The 20,236-nt window shown below is 49.6% G+C and overlaps 1 protein-coding gene across 1 annotated transcript; it reads left to right on the top strand.

Annotated features, from left to right (window-relative positions):
- Window positions 1-5,909: 5,909 nt before the first annotated feature.
- CAVIN2 (caveolae associated protein 2) lies at window positions 5,910-19,516 on the top strand. Its single transcript, XM_041737247.1, has 2 exons — window positions 5,910-6,627; window positions 17,137-19,516. The coding sequence occupies exons 1-2, from the start codon at window positions 6,127-6,129 to the stop codon at window positions 17,929-17,931; spliced, it is 1,296 nt and encodes a 431-aa protein (XP_041593181.1). The 5' UTR covers window positions 5,910-6,126; the 3' UTR covers window positions 17,932-19,516.
- Window positions 19,517-20,236: the final 720 nt, after the last annotated feature.

Below are 20,236 nucleotides of genomic sequence, written 5' to 3'. Positions count from 1 at the left end.
GACCCTGAAGTTTCATAAACATGCGCTACCCTGGCGAATGCTTTGTGTAAGTTCTGTGATGCTTAAAGCAGGGGCTTAGCTCACAACCAGACGGGCATGGGGTCCTACAAAAATGGCACGCCGGGAAATGGGAGTCTGAGATGTGGGGTGGGGCTGGGGGGGAGGTCCTTGAGAATGCAAGCCCCTCTAGAATTTCCAAAAACTGTGGCCTTCCCTCAATGGCAGCTCAGGGGAGAGAAGCGGAATCTACCTCTTTTGGGCACGGTACGCATTATCCATGTGTCATGGCTCATTTGTACAGGATCTCCTTATATGCTGCTGTATGTCACGCTGACATCACTGATAGGTTATATGGGGACTTTGGTTGGGAGAGATGAGGGTCCTGTAGTCAAGTACTTTTCAATATTAATATTCCTGGTTAATTAATATTTCTATGAATATTTCTGGTGTCTGGACACTCAATTCCTCTCCGTTGCCTTGGCAAAGGGTAAAGGAAAGGTAAGACTGTCAGGCCTTCTGCAAACCATACCCTTGCTTTCATCTGAGCCTGCAACAGGATGCAGTGCAGAGAGGTCAAGTGATCATTCACCTCCACAAATAGAGAAGATAACCTGCCAGTTTCACGGCAGAAGGTACTCGACTCCCGGCTCAGACACGACGACTATGACTCAGGGCACGGCAGGCAAATAAATTTCATGTTCCCATCAGTCCCCTTTCCCTCCCCTCCTCAAGTCACACGGGGGTGACACAGAGGTGGGTAGAGGTGCGTCCCACACAGGCTGTGGATTGGCATCACAGGGGAAGAACCCCAAGTTTAGGAAACTCCAATCTTTTATAAAAGGCTGCAGACAATCCGCCCAACCTTTGCCCAAGACGGAATCATGACCTTTATTATCCTGGACATCAAATAATCCTAGCCTCTGCTCCTTCTCCAGCCTCTGCCACCGCTCTGCTTTCCAAGGCCATTCGCTCTACATTCTTGAGAAGATAGTCCAGAACAAACAACTGTCAGTTTATCTGCTCAAAAGACTTTCATTAATAAAAAAGATCAATGGAGAGTTGCATCTTAGCCAGGAGACCACATAAGGAGACCTCACCAGTATGCGGTGGGTGGTGGAAAGAGTTTTCACTGAGAAGAATAAAAAGGTGAAAAGATTCCTCTTCCTCCTGGAAGACACCTTCCTTTTCCTTTGTTTTCTTTTTCTCCTCTTCTTTCCTTGGGAAAAAAAAAAAAAAGTCATGTTCTTTTTTTCCATGTGGTTAATAGAACCACATGACCTCCCGCTCGAGAGAGGCAACTCAATCTCTGGAAGGCTTCTGAATACCCCTACGGGGCTCATAGGGGAAGACACATGGAGTGGCCAGCTTAGCTTTTCTGATTCTTTAGCCATTGAGGAGAAGGGCTTTCTTTTCTAAAGGGATCATCATTCCAGGACTCCAATCACTGCCACAACAGTAAGACCAAGAATTCAGGATTCCTGTATGTGTTTAAATGAAAAAGGGCCAACCAAGAAGCTCACTGAGCTGTCTCTGGCATAGAAATTATGCCGCAGGATTAACTAAAACTTACTAATGATCCAAAATGGGAAACAGAGTTTGAGACCAATGCCCTAGCCAGTAATAAAGTAGGATTTTCCTGGAATGGCCTCTGCGCGTATATAATTTAGAGAGCTTTGGTCACCGCAGGCAGCAGGTGGGCAGCTGGAGCATTCAGAGCCCTGACCATACCCTGTTGTGATGAAAGCTCTCGTGGCGACCCATTCCAGCACCACACCCAGAGGTCCATACCCAATATTTATCCACCTGCCTAATTCATTGCCACACCAGTTCTTAAACCCGTCACTCTCACATGGTCAAAAATCTCTAGGAGACTCGTATCTGCCGTTGTCTCGAGTCTAACCCTTACTACCTAGATTCTAAGGAACACATAGTGTGTAATAAGTAGATTTAATTTTTCAATTAAAAATTTATTAATTTTTCTTCTAGGAGTTGATTGTCAAATTTCACTAATTTCTCCCAGATGGAAATAAGACTCAATGTTAGGTCAGCGAAATGGTGGTGCGTGTGGCTACTCAGGATGACCTCAAATTCTAACCCATCAACAGTGCTTTCTCTTATGGCCTCTTTCACCTGTACAAACTCGTGATGCCCTTAGTCTCTGTCGCAGTCTCTTATGAGATCCTCACTATACCGCTTCTCAGCGGGCCTGTGGATTATAAGGTTGTGCAAGAAAGCAAATGACATAATACCATAAAACTGTTCACTTAGGATCACATATAGATATAATTTCCAAAAATTAAAAATTAAAAAATATATAATTTCCAAAGGATATACTCCAGATCCATAAATATCACTATTTCTGACAAGAGGTGAGAGGGAATGGGATGAAAATGGTGACGGAAAGGGCCTCCAGCTTTATTTGTAATAGTATTTTGAAAGAAGAACGTATTCGTGTTGAGGTAGGCGGTTTCTGAAGATGGCTACAGCAATCTCCCCGTGACGCTTGCCCTTTTTCATGGGACTCTGCTGCTCCCCGCAGAAAGAGGGAGAGTGTGTTTCCCGCCTCCTTGGTTCTGAGCTTGGTCTGTGGCCTGCCTGGACCTAAAGGAGCTCGGTGGCAGTGACGAGGGGACAGCTCCACAGCCTCACCTTCGGAGATCCTGAAGCTTTTGCTTCCAATCCCTGGGAATCCCTGGCAGCATGTAAAGAAGTTTGGCTTCCCTACTAGGAAGATCAGAGGGGCGTCCCTGGAGTGTGAAGACAGAGGAGAGAGAAATTCCAGCAATCTACTCACTCCGGCTAAGGAGACAGACCCATGATTGGGACAATCCCGGAACCCGTCACAGGCGAGTGAGTACACCTAGCAGAGATGACCCATTCTCAGCGAGCCCTGCCGAGTCGGTCACAGAATCATAAGTACCTAAAACTTGATTGCTGTTGTTTTCACTGACTGGGTTTCAGGCCAGTTTGTTACGCGGCAACAGACAACGGTTGTTACTTGAGTCATTCAAAATTACTTTTAAAAAATAAATAAGCCCATGTGCAAACCTTTCACCCTATCTAACGACGAGCTTGTCTCCCCCCGCCCCACCCAACTTCATGTCTCCAGTGTCTCCACTCATCTAACTGATGGTACAGTACTTAACAACGCAATGCAAAATCAATGCAAATCAATGCAAAATCAGGGCAAAGTGATTATAATGTGAAATTGGAAATCTTTCAAAATACGTAAGAAATCATGAAGTTGATGAAGGTAATGTTAAAGAAACCCTTGAATCATGGACAAGTCCTCTGACAAATGAGAATCTGCAGCTGGAATAGTTAACATTCGAAGAAGAAGAAGAAGAAAAAAAAAATCCATGTAGATGATGGCACAATAAGTGCTTGAAAAGGGAATGATTTGAATGTCAAAACTGAAGAGAGGCTCTTGGAAAACTGATGAAGCCCTCAAATATTTTTGCAATAATGACCCTTTTTATGATTTGCCCACAGAAGTCAAACGTAAAAGGACATTGTATCATGATACCGTGTAATTGTGTTCGAAAATTATGCTTCTCAAAATCAACACTCGATTCATCCTTTGTTCTGATATTTAACACATCACTGACCAACTAAATTTTGTTAAATGTAAGGTAAATTCACTTTATGATTTTCTTATGTTGTTTAAAGATCAAGTCCTGACCAGATGTCTTCACTTTTACTGTCCCTATTTTAAAAGATTAATTTTGAGTGGATTTGGGGGTACCAATTATCTGAGGAAATTAGGGGTCTCTGTAAATATCTTCAATTTGTCTCCCTAAGCAGCAGGTGCAGTCTCCGATCATGCTTCCCTAATATCCCCTGAATAGTTCACCAAACCTGGAACTAAGCAGAGAGCGGGGACTCACAAATTCAATAAATGTGACAACAAATGACCTGCCCATTGATTGGCTTGCGTGGAGCTTTTTGCCCTTGAAGAACAGTGCTTCTCCGTTATCCATCCCTGACCCCGCAGGAGCTGGCATCCGTCATCTCAGGACCGTCCAGAGAAGGCCTGTTACAAACTCCCTGCCGAGGCACCCTGAGAGCCTGGGCGCATTTAAAACCAGCTCACGCGGGATCCCTGGGTGGCGCAGCGGTTTGGCGCCTGCCTTTGGCCCAGGGTGCGATCCTGGAGACCCGGGATCGAATCCCACATCGGGCTCCCGGTGCATGGAGCCTGCTTCTCCCTCTGCCTGTGTCTCTGCCTCTCTCTCTCTCTCTCTCTGTGACTATCATAAATAAATAAAAGTTAAAAAAATTAAAAAAAAAAAAAACCAGCTCACGCATGTGAAGCCATTTGAGGACGGGAGCCCAGGTCCCAAGGGCTCCCTGAGGAGGGCCGTGCTTCAGAACAGGTGTGCCACTTCACCGAGCAGGAATTTGGAAATGTCAAACATTAGGAGCCCTCCAGGAACTCCAGCTCCACCGCAGCCGTGCACTTCGGGGCGCGTGTCAATAAATGACTCGCAGAGAGAGGTATGGGGGGGCAGAAGCAGCTACAGCCAACCAGCAGGAAGGTTCTTAAAGGGACTACACTTTTTTATTTTTGGAGGGGGGAGCGTGTTCCTTTTTTTTTTCCCCTTTTCAATTTTACTTCTCAAAAGACACTCTATATCTAAAATAATAATAATAGTCAAAAATTCACCTTGTATTACACTATGACCTGTCCATGACAGCATTGGGTGTTCTCACACTCCTGAAATTCAGGCTCTTTCAACTTGCTTTGCACTCCCAGTTGCAAGAGTGGTAAGACTTGGGCTGTTTCCCTCGTCCTTATCAGGGTCCCTTCCGTTCCTTTGGAAATCGGAAACTCACAAGCCCAGCTGGGCTGCGGGTGCTGGTGTAGACCTGGCCCCTCTGGGGGGGACACCCTTCCTCCTGCAGCCCATCCGTCCTTCCAGGGAAGATGCAAATGGTACTTTCCGTTACTGGAACTTGTGGCCAGGAACACACACACACACACACACACACACACGCACGCACACACATACACACATACAGGCAGATGCACAGGCGCTCTGTGTTGCATCTGTAGCACAGCAGCCAGGTCTCACACACACACACATGCATGCATGCACACACACACGCACACACACACACAGGCACTCTGTGTTGCATCTGCAGCACAGCAGCCAGGTCTCTCTCACACACACACACACACACACACAGGCACATGCATAGGCACAGGTGCTCTGTGTTGCATCTGCAGCACAGCAGCCAGGTCTCTCTCTGTCTCTCTCTCACACACACACACACACACACACACACACAGGCACATGCACAGGCACAGGCGCTCTGTGTTGCATCTGCAGCACAGCAGCCAGGTCTCTTTCTCTGTCACACACACACACACAGACACATACACACACGCACACACACAGCCACAGGCACACGCACAGGCACTCTGTGTTGCATCTGTAGCACAGCAGCCAGGTCTCACACACACACACATGCATGCATGCACACACACACGCACACACACACAGGCACTCTGTGTTGCATCTGCAGCACAGCAGCCAGGTCTCTCTCACACACACACACACACACACACACAGGCACATGCATAGGCACAGGTGCTCTGTGTTGCATCTGCAGCACAGCAGCCAGGTCTCTCTCTGTCTCTCTCTCTCTCTCACACACACACACACGCACACACACAGCCACAGGCACACGCACAGGCGCTCTGTGTTGCATCTGAGCACAACAGCCAGAGAAAAGTTTACTCGCTGTAGCCAACTGGAGGCTGTGGAGCTGAGCCAAACCAGCGTGTTTCTCTCCGCCTCTGGATGAAGTCATGATGGAAATATGGCCCTGAACCGCTTTTCTGAAGGGAGAGAGCGCTAGGAAAGCAAAGCTGAGCCTGCAGGAAAGGGCCCGTGCCAAGGGGAGCGGGTTAGGAAGGGCGTGCATGCTCCGGAGCCCGAGCGGCTCCCGGCCTGGACCTCGCCCCCCCATCCCCCCCCAGCAGGGCCTTTAAGAGCCGCGGGAAGGCCGCGCCCCGGCCAGTTGGTGCCGGGCTGAGCCCCCGCCCGCCCGCGCCCTGCGCTCCAGGCCCGCGCCCCGGAGCCCCCGCGCCCCGGAGCCCCCGCGCCCGGAGCCCCCGCCATGGGGGAGCATCTGGCCGCCGCCGAGGACAGCCGGCACCCGGGGCCCGCCCCGTGGCACGAGAGGCCCGCCAGCCCCGGCCCCGCGCCCGCGCCGCCCGCGCCCAGCCGCCGCCCGCGCCCGGGGGCCCCGGGGGCCGCGCAGGTGGGCGCCGCGCAGGTGGGCGCCGCGCAGGTGGGCGCGGGCACGGTGCTCGCGCTGCTGCACCAGCTGGCGGGGATGCTGGACGCCGTGCGGCGGGGCCAGCGCGACCTCGGGCGGCGGCAGGCGGGCCTGGAGGGCTCGGTGGGCCGCGTGCGCGGCGACCTGGGCGACCTCTGCGCCCGCCAGGCGGCCACGGACGGCGCGGTGGCCGGGCTCCTGCGGCAGTCCCGAGGGCTGGGCGCCCAGGCCCGCGCCGTCCGGGAGCGCGTGGAGCGGCGGGGCGCGCAGGTGGCCCGGCTGCAGCATCAGCACGCGCGGCTGCTCGCGCGCCGCCGCTTCCGCGTGCTCGTCTTCCAGGTCAGTCCTCGCGCCGCCCCGGCACCCCCCCAGCCCGCCCCCCAGCCCGCCAGGGCCGCGCCCTCGGCGTCCCGTCCCCACCTGCGTCCCCACCTGCCAGGCCCGCGCCCTCGACGCCCCGTCCCCACTGGCCATCCCCACCTGCCCCACCTGCCTTCCCCGCCTGCCGACCCCACCTGCCCCACCTGCAGTCCCTGCCTGCCATCCTCTCCTGCCCCACCTGCTGTCCCCACCTGCGTCCCCACCTGCTAGGACTGCACCCTTGATGCCCCTTCCCCACCTGCCATCTCCACTTGCCAACCCCACCTGCCATCCCTGCCTGCCATCCTCTCTTGCCCCACCTGCCGTCCCCACCTGCCAGGACTGCACCCTTGACGCCCTTTCCCCACCTGCCGTCCCCGCCCACCATCCCCACCTGCCGGCAGCACCAGTCCGTGCATGGAACCTGCACACAGGGCCAGGCCCCAGGCGTAGCAGGCCAGGGCCACCTGGATGTGTCCGGCACAGGAGGGGAGGGCGAGCAGGTGCACATGCCCTGGCCACCCTCACCTGTCCTTCTGCATTAGGAACCCAGGGCTCTGAGCACAGCTGTGAACTGCACAGGGCTCGGTAACTCCGAGGCTGTGTTTTTGTTTTGTTTGAAAGTGAATGAGTCTATTATCAGGAACTTCTTAATTCCTTTTTTTTTAGATTTTATTTATTTATTCATGACAGACGAGGGGCGGGGGGCAGGTAGCAGAGACACAGGCAGAGGGAGAAGCAGGGTCCACAAAGGGAGGCCAATGTGGGACTCAATCCCGGGACCCCAGGATCAGGCCCTGGGCCTAAGGCAGGTGCCAAACCGCCGAGCCCCCCAGGGATCGCCCTCCGAGGCCGTTTATTCACTCTGTGCGGACTTCCAAGTGAGATGATGGTGTCAGTTGGGTTTGTTTGTTGTTTTCCTGTTTTTAACCAAGAGGTCAAACTCAGGACCGTTTTAAGCATTGACCAAGTACTGCAGACCCTGGCCCTTAGACTTGAACTAGTCCCTTCCTTTAAGATTCTTTTGGCCAAAGCAGTCTTCGCTATTCTCTAGCAAAACTCCCCACAGGCGCGGGAGGTTCGGGTCTCACCACCTCGGGAAAGGCCGACTGGAAGGCGAAATCCGAGCGGGGTTATCAGCTCTAGTTACAAAGGCTGGTCTTCAATATTTTTCTCTTTTCAGTAGTTGCCTTAGAAGAAAAAGGCCACTTAATTTTTTTTTTTTAATGCATCAGTGATGCAATTAATGTGGCAAGAGGGTATCTGGGGACAGGGAGATTGCGTGGGGCCCTTGTTCGGCCGCGTGGGCACCTGTGAGCCCCAGGGCAGCCCTGCCCACTGGGGAGGCCCTTCCGCCCCATGGACCGTGGCCAGGCCTGCCTGCGGAGGAGCCCAGGAAGCAAGTGCGACCCTGCCCCGGGGCCGGCTCCCTGTGACCATGTGAATAGGGGAGGATTTCAAAGCTGTGCATGGGAGAGGCTATAACCAACTGTTTGATTGTGAAAGGCACACAAGAAGAGCCTTCATCTCCCAGGGGAGATTTAGAAATTGGAATTTAAACCGAGGGAGCCTTCTTTTTTCTAAATGAATCTGCTCTGCCAAGTTAGAACCTAAGCCTCCTTCCTGCCATAAAAGGAAAGACTCATCTGGCTGCTTTTTTGTCCTCCCCAAATTGCACTTGATGTAAAGCTTCAGGCAGCTGATGTCCTCCTATACCTCGCAGGCTTTTGCAGCCCAGACGGTTTTTAGCTTGTCATGCAAATGGAATAGCTTTTCATGCACCAGATGAACCGAAAAGAGATACAGTGACTGCGCCTTTCTTAAGCCATGGAAGATCCTTACTTTATTAGTCTAAGAGATATTCGGAATCTCAGCTCTCAAGGCATTTCTAAATTAAATACTGATCTCCAAACAAAACCAAACTTGTACGGACATGCTTAAATCTGAGTCATCAAAGGAAATTTTCCTCCTTCCCATGTGAATCAGGGAGATTATCTCTTGTCCTCTGTCCATTAGATCAGGGGGTGAGGGAAGCACCTCTTGGAGGGAAATCATAATTCGTCAGGATCGATTTATGTTTCATTTTGCCACGGATGCTCTGTAGATATTGGGGACAGGGATGGAGAAGTTACGTGACTAAAAATTCAAGAGAATTCTAAATCTGACTTAAAAAAACAACAATGGTTGGGGAACTTAAAGGCTTGGGCCGCTGTTGAGCCCACTACGGTCTCTTGTTTTGCCACATCGGGTTGACAGGTGTGAAATTGTAGCCAGAGATGGTAGGAGCTCCCATAGAGTGAGTGAAGGGTGCAACGGCGGTGCTCGAGACCAGGTGGCAGCTAAGAGAATGCAAAGCAACGGATTCAGGCCCCATTCTGCACCTCTTAGCAAGCAGCCCCAAAGGACACTTTTTTTTTTAAAGATATTTATTTATTTGACAGAGAGAGAGAGCACAAGTAGGGGGAGTGGGAGAGGCAGAGGGAGAAAGAAGCAGGCTCCCCCCCTGAGCAGGGAGCCCGATGCAGGGCTCAGTCCCAGGACCCCGGCATCATGACGGGAGCTCCAGGAGATGTTTAACCAACTGACCCACCCAGGTGCCCCAGGACACTTTTTTTATTTTTATCTATTTTTATTTTTTTGAAAGAACAGTTTAGGAGACAAGGGACTAAAGTCAAGGAACCGGACCTTTTCTAAGCCATGGAAGACCGACCCATCAGTAGCCTGAAGGATATTAGTAACCTCAACTCTCAAGACATTGTAAGATGATTATTTTGAAAACAAACAAACAACTACAGGTGCAGTCTCTTCGCGGCAGGGTTGTTCTTTCTCATAAAGTAGGGTTTCCACGGCAGTAATTGTGCCAGTGGATGAAATACTAATTTGTGCTGGAAAGTGCTCCAGGTTCAGGGTTGAGAAGCTATATTTTGTCCCATAGACACCGGTTCATATTCTAGTTTCACCACCACTATTTCACCAAATATGTGATCTTGTGCACACTTTGTAGCTTCTCCAAGCTTCTGTTTTCTCATCTGTACACTGAGGATATTAATAGGAACAAAATATTTTTGAGCTCTGTTAGTAATCCCTGCATGCTCTAAGTGGCTTTCTGTGCATCATCTCATTTGTCCCCAATTCACAGATGATGATGCTGAGATTCAAAGACGCCTGTCTCTTGTTTGACGTTACTTGGTAAGCAAGCCATGAGGCCGGGATGTGATCTCAACATAAAATTGATTTCACCGTGTGCTTTTACACATGAAGCCTCCTTTCCTAGCTCTCTTACAGGATGAGGAATAAAAGGAAGAACCTATTTAGAATGCTAAGTGACTGGCGTGGTGTAGGACCTCAAGGAGTAGAAGCTCTTTCTGGGCAGATCTGAAAAACCCTGGCACAGAGTGGAGGCCATCCTTCTGCTTGGTTCGATATATGGCTCTTGAGTAAAAAATGAGCCCACCCCACTCGGGATCTTAAAACAGCTATGCTTATGGGATTTATGAAAAGACACCTATGCACCCACACTCTTCGACTCCCTGCCATACATTGTACGATAACTTCCGCATTGAAATCAGTAGTGTGTCCCCAACACACCATGAGAGCAAAGGACTCTGCCCAACGGGCCTACCCAAAATAGACCCTGCCGGTGTCAGTAGTTTTCACAGAGTGGCAGAGGGTGGGTTAAGAGAGTAAGGAGGGCAGATAATATACCAGGTACCACCCTATAAGTAGTTTGTCATTTTCAGTCCAGTTGAACCCCATGCTAGACTTTCCCTTGCTAAACTCATTGGTTTTCTAATTTAAAACAAAAACAATTGATGTGAAAATTAAAAAAAAAAAAAAAGAGAGAGAGAGAGAGGAAAGAAAATCTGTCACTTTACTTGAGCATATTTAGTATGATAGTGTTCAGAGGATTAGGTTTCTAGTAAGTAAAGTCCTGTTGTGTCCTCCGGGATCTGTAGGTGCCGTTTGGTTGGTCGCTTAGTTGGTTTGTCTACGAGGTCCTTACACGTCAGCATTTTTGTAAACCCCAAACTTTGTCCTATTTAAAATAAATTATTCATTGGGCACGTAGGTGGCTCAGGTGGTTGAACCTCTACCTTCAGCTCAGGTCATGACCTTGGGGTCCTGGGATCAAGCCGCGTTACAGGCTCCGTGCTTAGCGGGCGTCTGCTTCTCCCTCTCCCTCTGCCCCTCCCCACCGTTTATGCTCTTTTTCTTGCTCTCGCTCTCAAATAAAATATTTTAAAAAGTAAATAAATATAAGTTAAATAAATTATTTAGGGGCCCTTGGGTGGCTCAGTGGTTGAGCATCTACCTTTGGCTCAGGGTGTGACCCCCGAGTCCTGGGATCAAGTCCCCCATGGGGTTCCCTGTGTGGGGCCTGCTTCTCCCTCTGCCTGTGTCTCTGCCTCTTTCTGTGTCTCTCATGAATAAATAAATAAAATCTTAAATATACATAAAATCTTAAATATTTATTTATTTATTCAAATGTATGCTGAACTTACCACATCCTTGTGGCTTTACAGACTCCAGTGCCTTTCGCAATTACCTCAAATTAGAGCCAGGAATATCTAAAACTGGAGAATGTTCATCTCTCTTTGAGCAATGAAACAAATTGTAAGATCCTTGTTAAACTTAGCAGCTTTTCTTTTTTACATTATTTTACAATAGCTTAAGGTCAATGTTGGAATTCAAAATACTGTGATAGGACCCAGTATAAATGAAATAAGACTCAGACAGATTGGCGATCAAAAAGCAAATGCGAAAGACTAACAATAAGACTGATGCTTGCTTTGCCGGTGCGTAGGGCCACCTTTCCCTAAGAATAGAATTTATACAGAAAATCAGTGAATTTACCCTCAAAAGGGAATTTTCTCTGTTGATTGAAGAGCCTAGAATTTCACAGGGAACTGGCCGGGAGGGTGTGGTGGCCTCTTATGCCAGAAGGTCTTAGTCATGATTATCTGAAAGAGCGGCTTGGGAATGATTTCAAATCTAGGGAACAAAATGAGCATACTCATGGACAGCTTACACTTTCAACCACATAAAATTGTGAAATTGGGTGAAAAGAGTAGAGGTTGGGTGTTTGCTATGGATACATTCGTGGAGAATCAGGCCTATAAATGTGTTCAAATATTCATCATTTGGCTTCTTTAGATGAGATCAGATTTTGAGAAAAGTGCTAAAAGTGTAACATCTTCAGACTATTTGAAAGCTGATTTCTTTTTTAAAGACCCTACTTTCTCTATCCAAAGCCACTGCTCTGAAAGTCGCTAAATTATTACAGATGTCGAAGAACCGGGAATACAGAAAATCCAAGGCCCCTTTATGTGACAGCTCACCATGTGGGTGTCACGTTGATGAACGTCCCCATGATGGCGCATTGGTTTCGATGCACAACTTACCCTTTTGGTTTCTGAGATAAACAAAATACTGGCTCTTATTATTATTTGCACTTACTGAATGTGAGCACTGCCTCAGGCATGTTAAGTGAATAACTGATTATTGTTCCTTCAAAAGAATCATTCCTTTCTCTCATTTATGGAAAAACTGGACTGTTGCTCAGATGCAGCCCTTCCCCGTAAATGTTGCCGCCCCCATTGTTTTGTGATCTGGGTCTGTTAGAATTGAGTGAATGAAAAACATTCTCCAGAGCTGCTCAGGTCCTATAGTTTGGATCCTTGCACGAAACATGTTTGGCATTTAATCCTCTAGGAGATCTCTTCTGCACTGTGTTAATTATTTTTCATGGGATTTATATTAATATCACCAAATCAAATATCTTGGATCTGGAAAGTACCTTAATAATCGTTTAGTGTAAACTCGTTTTTTTTGTTTGTTTGTTTGTTTGTTTTTTTTAATCAAAGAAGCAGAGGCTCTGTTTCTGAAAGTGACTAGCAAGGTTTCATTTTATTAATAATAGCAATTACGGAGTCGAATTGCAAAAAGAGTAAAAAAAAACAAATACTGTTCCCGCTATGACAAAGTTCATGTTTACTGGGTTTTCGGCATCAGCTTTTAAATAATTCGGAATGATTTGTTTTCCGTTTTGGGGGAGGGGGGTTGGTGTGTGGGTAACAAAGAATACCTAACCAGTGTGATCTTAAAAAAGAATTGAACCCTTGATAACACTGAAAAATAATGAAACTTTTAAATCCTCCACAATGTGAAAGACTGCTCAGGGATTATAACTAATGCATTTTATTCTTATGACTTGCTGATTCTACCGACAGCTGCCTTCGGGGTGCAGTTCTAATCAATGGCTTTATCCACTTGGCAATCTATAGCTCAGAAACACAAATTGGAGAAAACCATCAATGTGTAAAAGAGACCTATAAATCAGAATGTCAGGTGGGCATAGTTCCATTTTAATAACTAGTATTTAGAGATTACTGGATAAAGCATCCCACAGACACAGATTTACGGTCCTCCCATCCCTTCCGGATGTCACCACATCCCTGCGGGATTGTGACAGCCCTAGCCTGTTTCTTCTACCAACAGGGATGATGAGTTAGGGACACACAAGCACGAACCGCTCACTTCTCTCCCCTTGTTCAAGCTTTTACTCTTGGCTTCCTTGTCTAACTCGGGTCATAGGGTGGCCTTCTCTTCTCAAGCGTATTCTTCTGCATACGTGCAAGGATCAGCTTCCAGGAGCTCCAACCCAAGAGGGCCTCGGCAGGTGGGCAAGGTTCTCTGCGTTGGGATCCACATGCACACCTGGGACAGTTGGTTCCTGAGAACCAATCTAAGTAGCAAACAAGCCAGAGTGTGAGGAGCACCGTGCCCTCCTCGAGAGTTCTCTGCGTCCCTCCTCTCATCCTGGGCTACAAGCCCATCGCTCGTGTGTGCTTGGAGGGTGCTCCTTAGTTCTCCTAGAACTCCTAAGGGCTCTTGTGAACAGTCAGAACCCGCAGCAGCTGCAGAGCGACGGCTCAGGACCTTTTTGACAGTAAGTCTGTAGGACAAGCAGCTGCTCGGGGAGCCCTGCTCGGTGGACGTGCCCAAGAGACCAGCGCGGCCCATGGGGTTCCTACTGCCGCGTTAGGGGTCGCAGACCTAGAGGCCTACAGGAGTAACTGGGGGGGTGACGGGGCCGAGGGCGTGGACTTGCCCCCCCCACCCAGGGAGCTGTCACTAGGGAATCTGTAAGAGATTCCTACATCTCCTAAGGCAGATCAAAAATGTGAGGCCAAGAGGCTGGAGGGAAGTGCCCGTCACCTGCAGACAGGTGCGCTGCCAAGTGTTTCCAGGAGGTGTGTGTGTGTGGGGGGGGGGAGGCAGGGCCCATGTGCAGGGCTGGGCACCGGGGCCCATGCGCTTCCAGAAGATCTCCTGCCCCAAATGCCAGCCGGTTATCACCCCCCTCCCCCCGCAGCAGCCACTTCAGAGTCCAGAATGGTGCGTGCACTCTGCGGAAGCAGTAGAGATTTTGAGGAGTGTCCATATCTTTCTGCTTCTAAAGACACATAATGGACAAGTAGGCCCCACGTGTGCATGGACACCCGCAGATTCCTGGGTGAAGGGAAGGCCTTTGGCCTCCGACTGGAGCCCCGGGCAGCCACAGAATAAACGCCGCCCAGTAGACAGAACACAAACCGCTGCTCCAGTAATTAAAGTGACAAAGAAACATAAAGCAGTTAAGTCAAAAAGACACGTCTCACTTGTTTCTAGCTTTAGAAACACACATCGGCTCATTCTGGACTCTGTCTGCTCCCGCTGTGTTTATTTCCATAGTTGGCCTAAGAGCTCTTGTATCAATGTCCCAGCATCGCACAAAGAGTCTGTGGGTTTGGGGACGCCAGGGTGGCTTGGTCGGTTAAGCATCACTTTCAGCTCAGGTCACGATCCCAGGGTCCCGGGGTCCCAGGGTCCTGGGATCGAGTCCCAAGGCAGGCTCCTTGCCCCGCGGGGCATCTGCTTCTCCCTCCCCCTCTGCTCATGTGCTCTCTTGCTCTCTCTTATTCTGCTCTCTCTCTCTCTCAAATAAATGAAGACAATCTTAAAAACACACACACACACACACACACACACACACACAAGTGGAGTTCCGTGGATCTCCCAGCATCTGCCAGCTGCCCCCCTGTGCAGCGTATGCCTCCCACACGTCGCTGGCTCACCTGACCGTACGCTTCCCTAATGTCATTTCCCGATGGTAGCTGTGATCAACGAACTTCCTTCTAGACACAGAGCTAAGCCCATTCCCTTGTAGTCCCCAGCGGGTAGGGCCACCTGCGCCGCTTGCTGGGAAAGCCCCCTTACCCAACAGGCCTGCGCCTAGCAAATGGCTGTTTAGCTGCCACGAAGTATGCCAGTTGCTGGGCCCAGCAGTGAGCAAGAGACCAAAGCGGCCACCCTCGTGGAGAGTACAGGCCCGCGAAACAGAAGCGAGTTGAGACCTGCAACATAGGAAAGTTGCTCCCTGGAGCAACTGTGTTGTGAACAACTCATGGGAATCCCATACCCCTTTCCATTTTTTTTTTTTTTTATGATAGTCAGAGAGAGAGAGAGAGAGAGAGAGAGAGGCAGAGACATAGGGACATAGGCAGAGGGAGAAGCAGGCTCCATGCAGGGAGCCCGACGTGGGATTCGATCCTGGGTCTCCAGGATCGCGCCCCAGACTAAAGGCAGGTGCTAAACCGCTGCGCCACCCAGGGATCCCTCTTTTCATGTTTTACTTTGTCTCTTATCCTGTGTTCCTGACTCACTCCCTATGACATTCGAAATGGGCGGTTGTGGAGAGAGCTTTGGGAAACAGAATCTGTAATCTCTTTACTCTAAGAGAGAGCCTATTTGACCAGATTTTCTGCCGTTTGCCTCTACCCAAGACTTCATCTTTCATTTCCAACCAATCTACGGAAAGGACTGTGGTATGAGTATGTGTGTGTGAGGGGGAGCCCCGGGGCTGCATCTTCGCAGAGTATGACCGTTAGACCGTTCAGTGGCTCATCAGGAGAGGGACTTTTACGTTTCCCTATATCGAACTTCGTTCATTTAGTTTTTGTAAGCACAAAGCGAAAAAATATGCATGCGTTTGATCATAACCCCAGTGTTACTTTTTGTTCAATCAAAATTGCAAGACAAAGGGGAATTGTTGCTGTTACCATGACCTTTACATGAAGTGTGGACCCCAGATAGACTTTTAAATGCACAAAATCCGATCACTTCTCAGCCTGAGGGTTAGTCCACAAATGATCCGGACACGGAAGCTGTGGTTGAGGCCAGGGTGGGGGTAGGCTCTGAAGCCTGGGCCGCCTGGGCCTCCCCGCAGGACCCCGAGCGCCCCTGGGAGTGCAGTCTGAAGGCTGCCAATCCGGGTCAAACTCCCTTGTTCGTATTTGGAAGAAACTGAGACCCACGGAGATTAAGTCATTTGCTGAAAGCCACGCAGCCATTCAGCAGCGCGGCCAAGACCCCATCCCACGTTCTTTCTCCCGTGCCATCTCTTTGCGTGAAAAGGTGAGGCCGCCTTGCTGGCTGGCTCTCATTACCCAGCATTCGAAGAAAACTTTAAAAAACGAAAGGGATTCCCATGCTGTGTGGCCAAGTCTGAATCGACACCTGCCCTCCTAGCCGTGCTGGGGCACCACTGTCCTGGCGCGCCGAGCCAAGGTCTGGGCTCTGCTCCCTGGGACGCAGGGCCGGACGCACCTTTGCCTGCGCATCCAGGAGCTGGAGGAAGAGGCGCGTGGCCGCCTGCGGAGCGCCCCTCACTCCATGCTCTAGGTCGGGCCCACAGTATTCCTGACCAGGGAAGCCCCGCGTGGCCGGCAGCTTCAGGGTTGCTGCTCACCGCACGGAGAATGGCCACGACAGGCCACGTCTCCTTATCAGGGCCCACAAAGGGCATCCTAAACCACAGGCGGCGTCGGCTTGGGGCCCCCCGTGGGGCTGGCCCTGGCGTCTCTTATTCCGAAGTCATGTCATCAGAGAAATGAGTGCGCGGTTCTGAGCAGACGCGAGGCCGGCCGTGCTTTTCTTCCTGAGCCCTGGCTGGGGAGGGAACCCAGGAAGGCTTCACATGGGGTCGGCTACGGGAGGACTTTCCAAGCCTCTGCCTTGCCACCATCCCTTTATCTCCTGACTCGGCCACCAGGCTCTTTTGCAGTGGGATTTTGGCAGGAACCGAGCCATTTGACCTTGAGGGAGGTTAGGACAGAGGCCTGCTGGGTTCACAGTGACTTTAGCTCCTTTATCTAAGCAGCTTCCTGGTCTAAGAACCACAGCCCACTGCCGGCTGCCTGTGGCTGATAGAGGCCTTGCCAGCTGCCCGCAGGCTGTTCCCCAGGAGCAGCCCTTGGCCTTGCCAGCCCCGGGAATGACCTGACCGGCTTAGCATTAACTCTTCATATTCCAGAAAACTGAAGCCACAAACGTTTGGTTTCTTGTCATGCCCCCCGGGCCAGAGAGAGACTCGCCGCCAGTCGCAGCAGCTCAGGCCTGTTTGTGAAACCTGTTATTGACCTGAACCTACGTTGTCCCTCTTTTCAGGAGGAAAATGAGATCCCTGCCAGCGTGTTCGTGAAAGAGCCGGCTCCCGGCCCGGCGGAAGGCAAGGAGGGGCTTGCCCAGGAAAACCAGTCCCTGGAGGAGACCTTGCACACGGTGGACCTCTCCTCAGATGACGAATCGGCCCACGACGAGGAGGCCCTGCAAGACAGCTCGGAGGAAACGCTGGAAGAAAGTAGGGCAGAGAAAATAAAAAGGTCCAGCCTCCGGAAGGTAGATAGCCTCAAGAAAGCTTTTTCTCGCCAGAACATCGAGAAGAAAATGAACAAGCTGGGGACAAAGATCGTATCTGTAGAGAGGAGAGAGAAGATTAAGAAGTCCCTGGCTTCCAATCACCAGAAGGTATCCTCGGGGAAAAGGTCCCCCTTCAAGGTTTCTCCCCTCACCTTCGTTCGAAAGAAGGTCCGGGAGGGCGAGAGCCCCACGGAAGATGAGAGCAGGTGGGGGGACACACCGAGCAGTGACCAGGTAGCCGAGGAGCAGGAGCAGAGCTCCTTGGCCAAGGGCCTTTCCCAAACGTCCCTGGCCAGCGCCCCGGCGGAGGGGAAGAGTGAGGGCGGGGAGGCAGGGAGGCCGGCCTCCAGCGGGGCTAACGCGGGCCTGGAGGGCAGCGCTGAGCTGACGGCGAGGGAGGACGAAGAAGAGGAGTCGGTGGCCCTGGAACAGGCCCAGAAGGTTCGCTACGAGGGGGGCTACCTGCTAGCCTCTGGGGGCGCCGAGCGGTCGGATGAGGAGCCAGAGCAGCCTGCAGTGCTCCAGGTGGACCAGAGCGCCTGAGGCTCCCGTGTGCCCGGTGACGGGTGACCGGGGCAGCCCCTGCACGTGTCCAGCACCGCCCTGGCCCTGCCGCCGTCGTCTCCTCCATCCTAGCAGCACACGCACCACCAAGCTATACGCTGTACGAGGGCAGCCTGTCCCGAGCCCTGCTCCCAACTTGCTCTTAGGCTCTCTGTTTGTACAGTTGCTCCAAGATTGCACAGAAGAAGAAACGGAGCAGCCGCAAAACGCTGATCGGGTTGAAGGAGTGAGGAAAGCCAGAGGCAACTCAAGATCCTCGTCGTGGAATGGGACTCGCTCCTCACCGTTCCACCAGCTTGCTGAGTGGTGCCCCAGTACTATGCTGAGCCTCACAGAACTCCGTGAATCCCAATGATTGCATTTCAAGTGCGTGATGTGTAATATACGTGTGTACTTAAGCTGAAGAGTGACTATGTGTTCAGGAAAAACCCAACTTTGTAAAAAAAAAAAAGGCTCAAACAGAAGGTTCAGTTCGTTATTCACGTAACCAGTGTCCTTGAAAATGAAGGAAAAAATGGAAAGATTATAATCATCAGAAAGTAAGGTGTAGAAAAGGCAGGAGAGAAAACTAAGAAACAAAGGAGAAGTGGGAAAATAAGAGACACAGGAAAGGAAGCGTGCCAAAGACAATGAAGCCAGAGAAAAACTATGTGCTTAGAAATAAAATATTTACAGTATTAACTCAAGTATTCCATTCCTTAACTGCAATTCTAGAGAGCTTCCTACAGCCAGGAGTAATAGGTTGTGTCTTTGCAATATTTTTATTTTCTAATATTTTCAAATAACACAAAAACATAGTTTACTGTGTTGAAGCTGCATTTCTCTTCGTAAACAAAATCCAAATATTTCTCCAAGGAGGTTTAAAAGGATGTTGTCCCATTAACATTGGAATGAACATAAATCTTCAAAATTCATAAGCACTGTCTCTTATAGGAAGTTGGATCCTACAATTCTCTCTGGTTTTCCAACTTTGAAATGACCTTTACACTCTGGATGATGTAACATAGGCCTGGAAGATGTTAAAAATCATCAGGTTTTGGAAGGGAAGGGTTCTGTTTTTCCTCTTTTTTTTTTTTTTTTTTGTACATACTGCTAATTTCATCCCAGGTCATATTTTATTTATGTATTAATTTCACAGAATATTAATATGATTCTTCCAAAAGCATGCTAGTGTTTACGTATATGTGCACATTTGTTCAGACAGGCTAATTTTTACTACGGCCTGACACTCTACTAAAATACTCCTTTATCTACTTTTAATTACAGAATGCTAATGTTGTAAGGAAACTATTTTAGTTTAGAGACACTTGTGCCAGGGAGCAAACTCCTACCTTTAGTCCGTACCACTCACCGTAAGTAACCGTACAGATAGAAGTGATCCAAGACGGTATTAACAAACGATACTTTGTGTTGTAGAAGGAAAAATAGGATTAACCGGCATATTGATGGCATAACCTACACAGCTATGTCCCCATTTTGCAATAATGTACCCCAAAAATTAGATTGTTGAACTAACAATGGCTGTTTTAAAGAAGACCGAATAAACCAAAAAAAATTAAAAGTCTGTAACAATGTCGGGTTTTTTTTGGCAGAACCATTTTAGAACAAGCAGGAAGAATTGATTTCTAAGCCCTCTCCCAAACGGAGCTGGAGTGTTGACTGTTTCCGTCTTGATTTCCCCTATTAACTCTGCTTTCTTTTTTCCCCTGATCTCATTTAGAAATCCAAGTCTCATTCTTCAAGTTTAACTTTCTTGACATCACCTTGCCAGCTCTGGAGAGCATCTGGATTTATTGTAGCAGCTTGATAAATTTGATAGTTCCATCTGCATTTTTATTGTTTTGTACCAGACCTTATAATACCTTAAATAGCCCTGCAAATACACGGATGTATTGAACTGTATGCTCAGTTTATTCACACAGAGAAACCTTTGTCTCGGGCGGCACCATACACCTGGTGGAAGACCCGATTTCACTCGGGGCCCAAGCATGCGTCGTCACCCTTTATGAGGTCGGTGTCCCTTCCTACAGCCCAAGAGCCGGGGGATCCGGGGCTAATGTGATGTTTACATGTTCTTTCCAAAAATGCTGACGCCATCTGTTCCCATAAACTATCTGCATGTCAGTGAAAAGTCACCCTTAAATCTTTTCAGATTTTACTGACAAACATCTATGTTCCACATTCGAAGCATTAAAATTCTAAGCAATAAAACAGCGAATTAGGCCAGATAATTGTTGGAAAACACACACTGTAGGGATTAGAGAGAGCAGCCGTGGTGGAAATG

Source organism: Vulpes lagopus, chromosome 22 (assembly GCF_018345385.1).
Source record: "Vulpes lagopus strain Blue_001 chromosome 22, ASM1834538v1, whole genome shotgun sequence".
NCBI classification, from domain to species: Eukaryota; Metazoa; Chordata; class Mammalia; order Carnivora; family Canidae; genus Vulpes; species Vulpes lagopus.
The sequence above is the reverse complement of the archived record's forward strand: the minus strand, read 5'-3'. Positions and strand labels throughout refer to the sequence as shown.